Here is a 14,262-nt window from a genome sequence, read left to right as displayed (position 1 = left end):
CAAATTGCCTGTATTCACTGGTCCTGCTCCTCACTTCTCAAGCCCTCTCCAACCTGTTACTACCTGCATTCTGCCCTACCAGCTCACTAAAACTGCTCCTGCAATGTTACAGCATGCTCCCTCAAAGTCCAGAGGGCTCCACGTAACCCACATTGGACAACACTTGACAGGATCAACCACTCCTTCCTTCTCAAAAGGCTTTTTCTTCCCTTGACTTTAAGAACAGCACACTCTCTCAACTGTATTTTTCTCCTACCTCTTTGACCCCTGAGCTTTTGGGGGCCAAAGGACCCCAGAACTCTTAATTGTGTTCAGAATTTTGTTTACATGTATACACGCCACTGTCTGGAAAGGAATTTAACAGACTAATCAGGAATTATTTAGTACAAAATAGTTTAAGAACCACAGCCCTCTACTCTCCAGAGATGCTGGAGGAAAATCATGAGAATGACACACTGGCAATCAAGTGAAGAAGGTTCAAATAGAAGCGCGATCAAGAAGCAAAAGGCTAGTGCTAACAGATCAAATTCAACAACTGAAAAATGACCACTGAAGAAATGTATCAGGGTGATGGTCTGCGGAAGGCTAGTGGCAAAAGCCTCAATTTTTTTTAAATGGGGGGGGGGGGGGGCAGCACTGTGACACAGCCAGTTAAAGCCCTGGCCTGAAGTGCTGGCATCCCATATGGGCACCGGTTCAAGTCCTGGCTGCTCTACTTCCAATCCAGCTCTCTGGTATGGCCTAGGAAAGCAGCAGAGGATGGCCCAAGTCCTTGGGCCCTTGCACCCACTTAGGAGACCGGAAGAAGCTCCTGGCTCTTGGCTTCAGATCGACTCAGCTCCAGTCGTTGCAGCCATCTGGGGAGTGAACCAGCAGATGGAAGACCTGTCTCTGTCTCCATCTACCTCTCTCTGTAACTCTGCCTTTCAAATAAATAAAATAAATCTTTAAGACAAAAAAAAGCCTCAGTGAAGAGTGTCCAAAAGAGAGGAAGAAAAAAAACTGGAAGTAACAAGTACAGCCAACTCTTGTGAAAAGAAGACAATGAGGCCGGCGCCACGGCTCACTAGGCTAATTCTCCACCTGCGGTGCCGGCACCCTAGGTTCTAGTCCCGGTTGGGGCGCCGGGTCCTAGTCCTGGTTGCTCCTCTTCCAGTCCAGCTCTCTGCTGTGGCCCAGGAAGGCAGTGGAGGATGGCCCAAGTGCTTGGGCCCTGCACCCGCATGGGAGACCAGGAGGAAGCACCTGGCTCCTGGCTTCGGATCGGCACCGCGCACCAGCCGCAACGCGCCGGCCTTAGCGGCTACTTGGGGGGTGAACCAACGGAAAAAGGAAGACTTTTCTCTCTGTCTCTCTCTCTCTCTCACTGTCTAACTCTGCCTGTCAAAAAAAAAAAAAAAAAAAACTGGGGAAAAAAAAAGGCAATGAAAGGAAGGTGCAAGAGGGTGTAAGTCGACAGGTAATAAATAGCCTATGTATGCCACACTGATGGCAAGGATCAGCACAGTGCTTTCATCCTTCACAAACTTATTGAGCTCCTACACTGAGTCTAGTTCTACTCTAGGCAGAAAGAACAGCAATGCAAAGGCAAACACATCTGAAAACACGGGCACATAGTGTGTATGGTAGGACTGAAGCACACCCGTAGAGGAGAACTGGGAAGGTATAGAGTGAGGAGTGATTCTGCATGCCAAGCTATGCAGATCAAACATTTTCTGATTTCAAGTAAGTGAGCACATGAATATTTGCCTGTGAAAAATTATTCTCTGTAGGCAATAAATTAAGACAGATTGGAGGCCAGCGCCACGGCTCACTAGGTTAATCCTCCGCCTTGCTGCGCCGGCACACCGGGTTCTAGTCCCGGTCAGGGCACTGGGATTCTGTCCTGGTTGCCCCTCTTCCAGGCCAGCTCTGCTGTGGCCAGGGAGTGCAGTGGAGGATGGCCCAAGTCCTTGGGCCCTGCACCCCATGGGAGACCAGGAGAAGCACCTGGCTCCTGCCTTCGGATCAGCGCGGTGCACCGGCCGCAGCACACCGTCCGCGGCAGCTATTGGGGGGTGAACCAACGGCAAAGGAAGACCTTTCTCTCTGTCTCTCTCCTTCACTGTCCACTCTGCCTGTCAAAAAAGAAAAAAAAAAAAAAAAGACAGATTGGAGAGCAGCCAAATTAGAGACAGGGTGTCCCATGCAAAGCTATGGTAGTGACTACAGTAATGGCAGAGGAAAATATGGCAGACAGACAGCTTGGTAACAGACTGAAAGAGCTTTTCCCTGGAAGCATGTGTTTACACGTATGTGTGCTAGGGGAAAGCAGATACGGAGGCTTACTAAACAACAGGGAGGAGACAAGGAAGAACTCCCAGATTATCTTAAATGAGGTATATAGTTAAGTCACAAGTGAAGACACAGACTCCAAGGGGAAGATACTGCAGCAAAATGTAGAGGCCTCTAGTAGTCAATATAGACTGGATTTCAGGAGCGAAATCAGAACAGCATGGACAAGCAACTTCAGAATTCTATGCTTGGCTGAGTCGAAATCTGGATATGGGTACAGAAAAGATATCCTGGGGCAAGTGAGGCAAAAATAACACAGAGGTCAGAACTCCAGAAAACATGATTTGTTAAGCAAGAGAACTGATGGAAAAAAATAAAATCCCCAGCATCAATCAAGTAGATATTTCTTAAAGAATGCTGTTAAATTTACTTAAGCTTTCTACTGCTCTCCACCATAAATGTAATTATTTTAGTTTAAAAATAAATCCTAACAGTCCTCTGTACATAGTAGGCATGTAAATGTAATAGAACACAGTTTATAAGTACAGATTTTATTCAAGGCTGAATAATGAAAATTAGCAGGAGTAAAGAGAATTCTGGTATGTAGTGACTAAATGGATTACAAAGAAGTCTAAAAGTATAATATTTGAGAAGAGGCAAATAACCTTGGAGAAAAGCAAATTCTAAGAAATATTTTAAAACCAACATTTAAATAAAAGTTTGGAAAATCTGAAACTATGAATGAAAATAATTTAAATTTGATTTTAAAGTCATCAAAATAATATGATGAAAAATTTCACTGAAATGGGAAAATATCACAACAATTCAAACATACAATTAAGGTGTATTATATATGGGCAGTATCATTGTTATTTGAAAGGAGAAAGTGTATAGGGAGTTTTTTAAATAATACAGAACTACAAATTAGATCCCAACACTCCTTTGGTATCAAGTTCGCTTTTATATTTCTTGTCTACCTTACCTGTTTGGTTTCTGGTTGTTTGCTTCCTGAGTTTTTGCCTTTTTCTGCACTCCATAAATTGCCCTTGTCAAATCGGCCACGAAGACATGCCAGTTCTTTCTCTCTTTCCTAAACCACAAAAGCTATATTTTATACAAAAGCAAATAGCATGTTTAAGAATAACAAGCACTGCTACTACTGACACTTTGTTTTCATTTTCTTTTTCTTTTTTTTTTTTTTGAGATATACAACAGTCATACTTTTAATATACTTAACTTTGCAATGAGATTGTCAGAGACCCCACAGAAATTTCAGAAATTTGTTTTCACAAATAACACAAAAAATATGCAAGGCAGCTGCAATCTGGCTTACAAACACTTCTATCTGTGGAGTTCCAAGGTGGTGTAATAACAACAAGGCATTCTGCTCTAGGCTAGGTGAAAATAATTTTTAAAAAAGTGAAGAAAGTGTATTCTCAGTTAAGTTGGAGGGAAAACTATAGTGGAGAGTCTGTATCACTTTCAAACTTAAAAAAATGCATGATACACAAAGAACGTGTGGGATGTAGAACAACACTTCCAATTTGAACTTAGTGATCCAGAGACTAAGATACTATTTATCTCAGTCAAAAGGACTAGTATCAGAATTTAGATCCTGATTTCTAGATTCCATGCTAAGACCATAAAATAAATAATGTTAAAGGTGGTGAGTCATACCTGTTTGAGCTGTTGCGCTAAATGGGTAGTAGATGAGCATGCATTTTGCTTAAATAATCTCTCTTGGATGGCCTTTGTATTTGGAGTGATAATGGGGGTTCTGTGGGGTGTGCTACGAGCTGGACTTTCTTTGCTGTGTTCCTGACAACGCTCTCCAAAGCGTTCCAGGAAAGGCTTAATTCCTCCTCCTCCTCCTGCAGAAAACACACATATTTTCAGAGGTAATTCAAAATAAATAATAAGTATAACGTTTATGGAAAAAATCTATAATTATAGTTCAAAATGCTTTTCAGATAAAAAAGATTTGTTTATTGGAAAGTCAGAGTGACAGAGATGGGAAAAGAGAGAGAGAAAATCTTCCATCATCTGCTGATTCACTCCCCAATTATCCACAACAGCTGGGGCTGGGACAGATGGAACTCCACCTTGGTCTCATATGGTGGGAGGTAGGAACCTAAGTGCTTGGGCCATCATCCATTGCCTCCCAGACACATTAGCAGGAAGCTGGATCAGAAGCACAGAGTAGCCAGGACTGAGACCAGGTACTCTGATATGGAATGGGGGCATTTCAAGCAATAGCTTTACTGGCTATGCCATAACACCTACCCCAGAATGCTTTGATTCCAATAGGAATATTCATTCAAAAAGTGAACACTATGAAAATATTTCAGAAATACATCAAATTGAGAAACTTCTGCACTGCAAAAGAAACATTCAGCAAAGTGAAGAGGCAACTGAAAGAATGGGAGAAATTATTTGCAAACTATGCAACTGATAAAGGATTAATATCCAGAATATATAAAGAGCTCAAGAAACTCAACAACAACAAAACAAACAATCCAATTAAGAAACGCAGTTTCCAAAAGAGGAAATCAAACGGCCAACAGATACATGAAAAAATGCTCAGGATCACTAGCCATCAGGGAAATGCAAATCAAAACCACAATGAGGTTTCACCTGATTCCCCTTAGAATGGCTTGCATACAAAAATCAACAAACAACAAATGCTGGCAAGGATCTATGGGGAAAAGGTACCCTAATCCACTGTTGATGAATGTAAACTGGTATGGCCACTGTGGAAGACAGTATGGAGACACCTCAGAAATCTGAATATAGACTCACCATATGACCCAGCTTTCCCACTTCTGGGAATTTTCCCAAGGGAATGAAATCAACATATGAAAGCATTATCTGTACCCCTATGTTTATTGCAGCTCAATTCACAATAGCTAAGATATGGAATCAACCCAATGCCAGTCAACTGAATAGATAAAGAAATTATGGCAGCCAGTACTGTGGTTAAACGAGTAAAGCCGCTGCCTGCAGTGCTAGCATCCCAGTTTGAGTCCCGGCTGTTCCACTTCCCATCCAGCTCTCCGCTATGGTCTGGGAAAACAGAAGACACACAAATGCTTGGACCCCTGCACCCATATGGGAGACCCAGAAGAAGCTCCTGGCTTCAGATCGGCCCACCTCCAGCTGTTGGGGCCATTTAGGGAGTGAACCAGCAGATGAAAGACCTCTTTCTCTCTCTCTTTCTCTGTTCTCTTTCTTTTAAATAAACAAATAAATCATTAAAAAAAGAAACTATGGGATATGTACACAATGGAATACTATACAGTGATAAACAAAAAAATCCTGTCATTTGCAACAAAGTGGATGAAACTGGAAAACATTGTATTTAGTGAAATAAACTAGTCCCAAAAAGGAGAAATACCATAAGTTCTCCCTATCTTTGCTAACTAATAGAGCACCTAAAAGCTCATCTATAGAAGTGAAATTGACACTTTGAGATGCAATGACTGAACAACCTTTGTGACTGTTCAGGAACTCTTTTTTTTCCATACTATTTGTTAAATTCTTTACTTAGCATAATCCTATATGTATAAAGTTAACTGAAAATAGATCTTAGTGAAAAATAAGAATGGGAATAGCAGAGGGAGGAGGAAGGGTGGGAGCGTGGGTGGGAGGGCAAGTAGGGTGGGAAGGATCATTGTGTTCTTAAAGTTGTATTTATGAAATGCATGAAGTTTATATACCTTAAACAACAGGTTTCTGGGGGAAAATAAATAAAATTTAAAACTAAATAAATATTTTTTTACAAAAGTAAATAAATTCAATAAATCAACCTCAAAAAAAAAAAAAAGAAATCCTACTTAACTATACACTTTAAAATTTATATATAGGATTTAGTTTAAAAAAAAAAGAATTTGAAGGAGATAGAGTGAGAAGGGTAGCAGGGATTAGAAAACTCAAACTGAGCCCTCAGAATTTAAGTGTTTGGAAACTGACTGTATGTGCTATTAATAAATCTCCCTAACCACCAAACATCTTGGTCATGATAACTTCCTATAAATCTACAGTCCAATTTATTTTATCTTGCCTTTGAGAAGCTTAATATTTAAAAATCATGAATGATTTCCTTTATCCCCCTCAAAAGCAAAATTATGAATTACTCGCCTAATCCAAGGAACCCCTCATAGGCATGGATTTTTTAAAAAAATTTTGTACCAAAATAAACACATCTTTTAATTCTACTTTTCCATGAACATTTTGAAAATCCCATGTGTCTCTGAGGCCCTGATAATGTGTTTCTGAGTATCTCTGATGACCAAGAATAATTTAAAAATGTTTCTTATTTAAGCTTTAGGTTTTAGAAAATTGAGAGTAATTAGCTCTATTCCACGCAGGGATCTTGCTATTATTTCCATTTCTTATTTGGGGTCATCTGGAAACTGACTGTAAATTTGTACTTATCCCAAGACTAATGGCTTCCATATTCTGATCTATCTACTTCCCTTTATAATGAACTTTAGCTTCTGAGATTGCATTTTCAAGAAGTTAAAATTTAAATTAAAACTGTCCTTCTAAAGAAAAGAATGTGGGCAAGTAAACACTGTTATCATATAAAAGCATACTTCAAAAATTTTTTGGATGGAACCAGTGCTGTGGTATAGCAGGTAGAGCCTCTGCCTGTGGTGCTAGCATCCCATAGATGCCAGTTCCAGTCTCAGCTATTCCACTTCCAATTCAGCTTCCTACTAATATTCCTGAGAAATCAGCAGAAGATGGCCCAAGTCTTTGGATCCCTGCACCCACGTGGGAGACCTGAAAGAAGCTCCTGGCTACTGGCTTCAGGTCGGCCTAGCTCTAGCCAGTACAGTCATTTGGGGAGTGAACCAGCACTCTCTCTCTCTCTTTTTCTCTCTCTCTCTCCAACTCTGCCTTTCAAATAAATAAATAAATCTTGTTTAAAAAATTCCATGGAAGGGGCTGGCACTGTGGCAAAGCGAGTAAAGCCGCTGCCTGTAGTGCCGGCATCCCATATGGGCTCCAGTTTGAGTCCCGGCTGCTCTACTTCCAATCCAGCTCTCTGCTGTGGCCTGGGAAAGCAGTAGAAGATGGCCCAACTCCTTGGGCCCCTGTACCCATGTGGGAGACCAGGAAGAAGCTCCTGGCTCCTGGCTTTGGATCAGTGCAGCTCCAGCCATTGTGGCCAGTTGGGGAGGGAACCATCAGATGGAAGACCTCTCTCTCACTCTGCCTCTCCTCTCTCTGTGTAACTGTGACTTTCAAGTAAAATAAATAAATCTTTAAAAAAAATTATTCCACGGAAAATGAGTATTATGAAAAGACTGCATGGATTTCAAAATATTTTGCACCAAAATAAACTTATCTTTCAATACCATTTTTCCATGAACTTTCTGAAGTATTCTTGTATTTGTACATTACATTTTAATCCAATATTTCTCAATCAATACTATATGGAGAGTATCAGAAGTTGTAAGTTACAAGCTAAATATGGCATTTCCTACAGCATCAGTTTCCATGGTAAGAAATTCTGAAGTTTACCTTGTAAACATTCACATACATTATATATATATAAAAATAAATGGGAATAGAATCATCAATATGCATATTCACTTCTTTCTGCTATTTGGGATGCGTTCATAATGAAGATAAAACAGCACTGCTTTGCACACTTGATTTCAAGAATATTTCCCAATTCTGTCCCTAAAATGTAATTTCCAGTTATATATGCCTTGTTTGAATCAAAACATGGGAAAAAAGTATCTAGTATGATCACCCTGGAAAAGTATATTAGATCATCAAAATGTAGCAGATTTAAGACTTTGAACAGTAAATGAGCTAGTCTACACTAATGAATATTCATTCTATCAATTAAAGCTGAACAAGAAGTCTCACTTGGAATATTCATGCATTTGCCCTGGCCAACCAACACTGTACCATTCACAACTGAGATTTTAAAATGTTGAGATAAATATCCTCAATGTAGTCAGCAGTAATTTTAGATTTGTAAAAAATATACAACCTGGTGTTGTAGATTTGTCTTTAGATTGAGACTGTAGACAGGTTTCTCTATTTGGTTCTTCTTTGGATGGAACTATTTGGGATACAGTCGACTTCAAAGTTGGTTTTGATGTCTCTGTTTTCAGAGGACTAACAGGAGTTTTTTGAAGTAGCTCAGGATTTTGTACCTCATAAGTTTTAGCATTGGTAATAGGTATAACCGAAGATTTCACTGGGGATGAAGCAGCTACCTGAAACATGGTAACAGAGTAAACAACATTTACCAGATATTCAGGCTAGTCCTACTGCAAAAAACAATTCAAATCCTATTGACTTGGTAGCCTTTATGTAAGACTTATATTCTTACTCTAATAAATCAAACTAATTTGAAAGGCAGGGGGAAAATCAACTTAGAAAATGCTATTATTTAAATTATAATAAGTAGTTTAGTCTGCATAATGTATTGATGGGTAATTATTAGGGGTAGGCCACTTTCTATTAAAAATGTTTTCCATATTATTACACTAATACCTTCATTAAATTTTTAACTATATTAGACCAAATTGCATTTTATTAGTAGTTTAATTCAACATCAACCTAACAAGATACAGGTTGAGTATCCTTTTCTGAAATGCATAGATTCAGAAGTGCCTTAGATTTTGGATTTTAGAAAACATTACATAATGAGATATCATAGAGATGAGATCCTAGTCTAAACATGAAATTTGTGTATGTTCGATATATACTGCAGAAACATAGCCTTAATGTAATTTTATATAATAGAATTTATAATTATAGAAATTTTGAACACGAAACAAAGTTTCACAGTATAGAATTTCTACATGTGGTGTCATGTTGGTGTTATGTCAAAAAGAGTCAGATTTTGGAACATTTCAGATTTTCAAATTGGGGACGCTGCTCAACCTGCAATATTATGTACTTCATAGCTAATTATAATAAATCACTAGGTACTTACAACATAGACAGGCACTCTGCTAAGGGCTCTATGCACATGACCTTCGTTACACCATCTCAATAACCCTTTTTTCCCATTTTTCATGTTAAATAAATAAATAAATAAATAAATAAAAGCTTTGCTGTATTAACTTGTCCAAAGCCACACTTCCAACTATGTGGCAAAGCTGAGATTGAATGAAGATCTAAGTCCAAAGCCTGGGCATACACCAAAAGACAAGGGTCGGGAACACAACACTCTTCCCCCTCTTCCCCTGACCCCGGCCCTTTTTTTAAGAATGTTTATAAAAACTGGTAATGTAGAACATGCATAAAGTAAAATTTTCAAATATTTCAAAGAGCCACACAGTGAAAGTATAATTCCATTCCTGGCACTCTATCTGGCAATTTGCCATCCTGGAGGTAAACAGCCACTAGTTTATTATGTCTTTTCAGAAATATCAGTTTCTTATGTTTATACATGTTTATAAAGCCTCATGATGGAGGTATTCATTTTCACTGCTTTCCTTGATGACCAAAAAGTAACGCTGCCATCCTATTATTGTGTACTTTGCATTTGCATTAAAATTCAGTGGTCAACTGCTAGTTAATCTTGAGATAGAGTATCAGATTTATGATTTTCACTTTCTAAGACACTAATATTCTAAAAATACATATAAAAATCCTATACATATATTATAAAACACATACCTATATTCATGTGTAATCATTACCATTCATAACAACAACACAAAAGGTTTCCAAAGACAAAAATATTCTTACTTACCACAGAGCTAGAAACTGAGGCATTAGCCAAAGATGCATCAGGAGCAACAGAGGATGGGACTTTATGCAAAGAAGCATCGCCATCCCTTTGGGAACAGCATGTAGCTTCCTGCTTAACACTGCTGCTATTGATCCTAACAGATGCTCCACTTGCAGAGGAAAATTTGGATAAACAAGTGGTACCAGGCTGTTCTTGTACATTGTTTTGTTTCGCAGATGAGTAATTTACATCATCTTCCCAGGAGCAAATAGTTGCAGCAAGGTTGGCCAGACGGCCCCTTCTCCCCACTGGGGTTGCTGAGGTGTCTGGAAGGGGAGGCTTAGGAGGGGAGGCAGCCTTTTCCTCTGATGGCACTGGTGTGAAGAGTGAGCTTTCAGGGACATCATCTGAAAATGTTTTCAGAAAAAAAGTTTAAAACCATGTTAAAGAGATATACATATGTATAGTAATAGGATAACTCCAAATAGAATATTTTAAAAGCTCCGAGTGCAACATGACAGTATCTTTTCAAACAGATGACACCCAACCCAAACTTAACAAGAAAGCACTATTACAGCTAGATTTTTTCAATTTTTTGATGGATTGTGAATGTTGTAAGACACCATACATCGAAGTTACATTTTTAGAACTACTACACAGTGATATAACACTGCACAATTTAAGATTACATACCTCACAGGAACTCTTTGTTTTAAAAGCGAATTAGGGGGCCAGCACTGAGGCATAGTAGGTTAAGCTTCCGCCTGGAACGCCTGCATCTCACAAGGATGCTGATTCCAGTCCTGGCTATTCAACCTCCAATTCCAGCTCCCTGCTAATGTGCTTGGGGAAGCAGTGGAAGATGGCTCAGGGACCCAAGAAGCTCCTGGCTCCCAGCTTCGGATCAGCCCAGCTCTGGCTGTTGTAGCCATCTGAGGAGTGAACCAGCAGATGAAAAACCTCTCTCTCTGTCTCTCCCTCGCCCTCTCCCTTTCTCTGTCTGTAACTCTGCCTCTCAAATAAATAAATAAATCTTAAAAAAAAAAAAGTGAATTAAACCAGTGCTGTACAGCAAAACTTCATACAAAGATGGTGATGTTCAATACAGTAGACACTAGACACATGTAGGCACACAAAATGTGGCAAGAGCAACTGATAAACTAAATTATATTTCATTTTAATTAATTTAAACTTAAATAGCTACAGAGAAAGAACCTGTAGTACTGTTTGGATAACAGAGTTAGACTAAATCAAATGTTTTTCTGCAGAGCTACTTCATTTGGAGAGAAATCCCAAAAGGTGATACTTAACTGACAAAAGATTTAGCCCTGTATTCAAATAAAATACGTATATAGTGAGGACAAGATTCGTGCCATTTCCTATCTACAAACTCAGTAAGGAAGAGGTAATTTTCCTTCTGTCCAAAGCTTCTACCTCTATCTGAATTTTCAACTCTATGTTCTCCAAAATACTCTCAGAGATCTTGCTCTAAATAACCCCCTTTCCTTTTCTACAAAAACTCGACTTTCTGAACATAAGTATGCTCGAGTCCTTCTCATCTTAAAAATAAACAGAAACATCCTCTTACCCACATTCATCCTCTTTAGCTATTGTGCATCCTGCACAATATTCACTCACTACTCAATTCACTCAACTGGCCTTTTGCCTGTAGCATTGGCCTGAAGTTGCTCTTGCTATTGTCACTTGATGCCAGTGTAGGCCTTATGTTTCTCTGCTTCTCGAAAATACATCACTCCCTTTCCATTTCTGCCACTGATCTCTACTAGTCCTTCCCTCTCTGTTGCCTTATCTTTCATGGTCTCCCAACTTCCTCAATTTGGTTCTCACAAGGGCATCCCAAATAACATATCTGTAGTTGAAACAGCTCCCGCCATATTCTATGTCATCTTAGTAAGTGACTTCACCTAGTCACTGGGGCCAAAAATCTGGCCTCTCTCTCATCCTCCACTATCCACTCAGTATGCCTTACAGATTGTTTCTCCTAAATCTCTCAAATCTAGCTTCTCCCCTTCACTTCCAGTGGCCTTAGTCATTGATTACCTATATTATATTTGCCTTCTAATTGATCTTCCTGCTTCAAATCTCTCCCCCGTCCTATCCCTCCTCAATTCCACAATGATCTTTGTAAAACATTTGCTTGCTTTTAACCCTCTCAGGACCTCCCTATCATACCCTGGCTAAATGTCAGTCTGGACCCTACTGTTTGTTGTTGTTGTTGTTATCTGTTTCCTCTGCTTTTCTACCATGCACACTGCATGCCAGCATACCAGCTCTATACTCATACTATGTTCATGTTATCACTTCTCTGTGCTTTTGATGAATACTGTTTTATTCTGTCTGAATTATCTGAAATCCCTGCCTTCCCCCAGAAAAGCTTCCCTAACTGCCTACCTTTCATACACCTCTATCAATTCCCTTAGAATGAGCACTGTCCTCTAAGCAGATGACAGTTTCAATGTCATGTTTTAGGAATGGGCTTAACAGATCTTTAGCTCTTCTAACAATTCTCCATTAGAAGGTACCTTTCTCTGAAGAGAGGAGAGAACCTCCACTTTGACTATGACCCTGTAGGAATAAGATCAAAGTCAGCGAACCCAAAAGGCTTCCATAGCCTTGGCAACTCATGACTAGAGCCTAGGGAGATTACTGACACCATAAACAAGAGTGTCAAATTGTTAAGTCAACAACAGGAGTCACTGTGTACTTACTTCTCATGTGGGATCTGTCCTTAATGTGTTGTCCAATGTGAAGTAATGCTATAACTAGTACTGAAATAGTATTTTTACACTTTGTGTTTCTGTGTGGGTGCAAACTGATGAAATCTTTACTTAATATATACTGAATCGATCTTCTGTATATAAAGATAATTGAAAATGAATCTTGATATGAATGGAATGGGAGAGGGAGCGGGAGATGGGAGGGAAATATTGGGGGGGGAGCCATTGTAATCCATAAACTGTACTTTGGAAATTGATATTTACTAAATAAAAAACAAAAACAAAAACAAAAAACAATTCTCCATTAAAAAAGAAAAGTTTTGGAGAAATCATACTTTAGTGTTAATTCTTAAACAATTAACTTACTTAGATACACAGTCCTGTTTAACATTCACTAAATCATTTTTATTATACTTTATTCACTTTCATTTCTTAAAATCAAATAGAACAAGATGGAATGAGCTTTGTATTCTGCCACCCATAGATATTTCCTATAAAAATAGAGGGGCGGGAATTTGCGCCAGAAGTTGTTGCCTAGGACACCTGCATCCCATATTGAAGGGTCTACTTGGAGTCCCAGCTGCTCTGCTTCCAATCCAGCTTCCTACTAACGTATACCTTGGGATACAGCAGATGATGGCTCAAGTAGAAGGATCCCTGCCACCCATGTGGGAAGTCCAAATGGAGTTCCAGGCTCCTGGCTTCAACCTGGTCCGTCTTGGCTGCTGCAGGCATTTCAGAAGTGTACCAAAAGTGGGGGCCAGCACTGTGCTGCAGCAGGTTAACGCCCTGGCCTGAAACACCCTGGCCTAAAATGCCAGCATCCCAGGCCAGCACCGCGGCTCACTAGGCTAATCCTCTGCCTGCAGCACCGGCACACAGGGTTCTGATCCCAGTTGGGGCGCAGGATTCTGTCCCGGTTGCCCCTCTTCCAGGCCAGCTCTCTGCTGTGGCCAGGGAGTGCAGTAGAGGATGGCCCAAGTGCTTGGGCCCTGCACCCACATGGGAGAGCAGGAGAAGCACCTGGCTCCCGGCTTTGGATCGCCGCGGTATGCCAGCCGCAGTGCACCGGCCGTAGCGGCCATTGGGGGGTGAACCAATAGCAAAAGGAAGACCTTTCTCTCTGTCTCTCTCTCTCACTGTCCACTCTGCCTGTCAAAAAAATAAAAAATAAATAAATAAATAAATAAGAAATGCCAGCATCCCATATGGGCGCCGGTTCAAGACCTAGCTGCTCCACTTCCGATCCAGCTCTCTGCAATGGCCTGGGAAAGCAGTAGAAGATGGCCCAAGTCCTTGGGCACCTGTACCCACATGGGTGATCCAAAAGAAGCTCCCGGCTCCTGGCTTTGGATCAGTGCAGCTCCGGCCATTGTGGCCAACTGGGGAGTGAACCAGAGGATGGAAGACCTCTCTCTCTTTTTGCCTCTCCTTTTCTCTGTGTAACTAAATAAATCTTTAATTAAAAAAAAAAAACAAAAAACGAACTTTACCTTTCATTTGTTTGTTTCTCCTTCCTGTATTTTTTCTTCACCCACATTT

General features: G+C 40.0%; 1 protein-coding gene across 7 annotated transcripts in view; it reads right to left on the bottom strand.

Moving 5' to 3' along the window:
• ANLN (anillin, actin binding protein) overlaps window positions 1-14,262 on the bottom strand; it is an 85,039-nt gene that overhangs the window by 39,700 nt on the left and 31,077 nt on the right. For 4 of the 7 annotated variants that reach the window (XM_051853292.2, XM_008261642.4, XM_008261641.4 and 1 more), the window contains exons 4-7: window positions 10,004-10,389; window positions 8,285-8,513; window positions 3,952-4,145; window positions 3,257-3,364 (exon numbers count right to left, since the gene is read on the bottom strand). In XM_051853292.2, the coding sequence (XP_051709252.2) occupies window positions 3,257-3,364; window positions 3,952-4,145; window positions 8,285-8,513; window positions 10,004-10,389 (917 nt within the window). The remainder of the gene's footprint in view (window positions 1-3,256; window positions 3,365-3,951; window positions 4,146-8,284; window positions 8,514-10,003; window positions 10,390-14,262) is intronic. The other 3 variants (XM_070059721.1, XM_070059720.1, XM_070059722.1) reach the window with 1 other exon arrangement.

The sequence above is a fragment of the Oryctolagus cuniculus genome, chromosome 16, assembly GCF_964237555.1.
Source record: "Oryctolagus cuniculus chromosome 16, mOryCun1.1, whole genome shotgun sequence".
Lineage (NCBI taxonomy): Eukaryota > Metazoa > Chordata > Mammalia > Lagomorpha > Leporidae > Oryctolagus > Oryctolagus cuniculus.
This window is presented reverse-complemented; position numbering and strand designations above follow the sequence as displayed.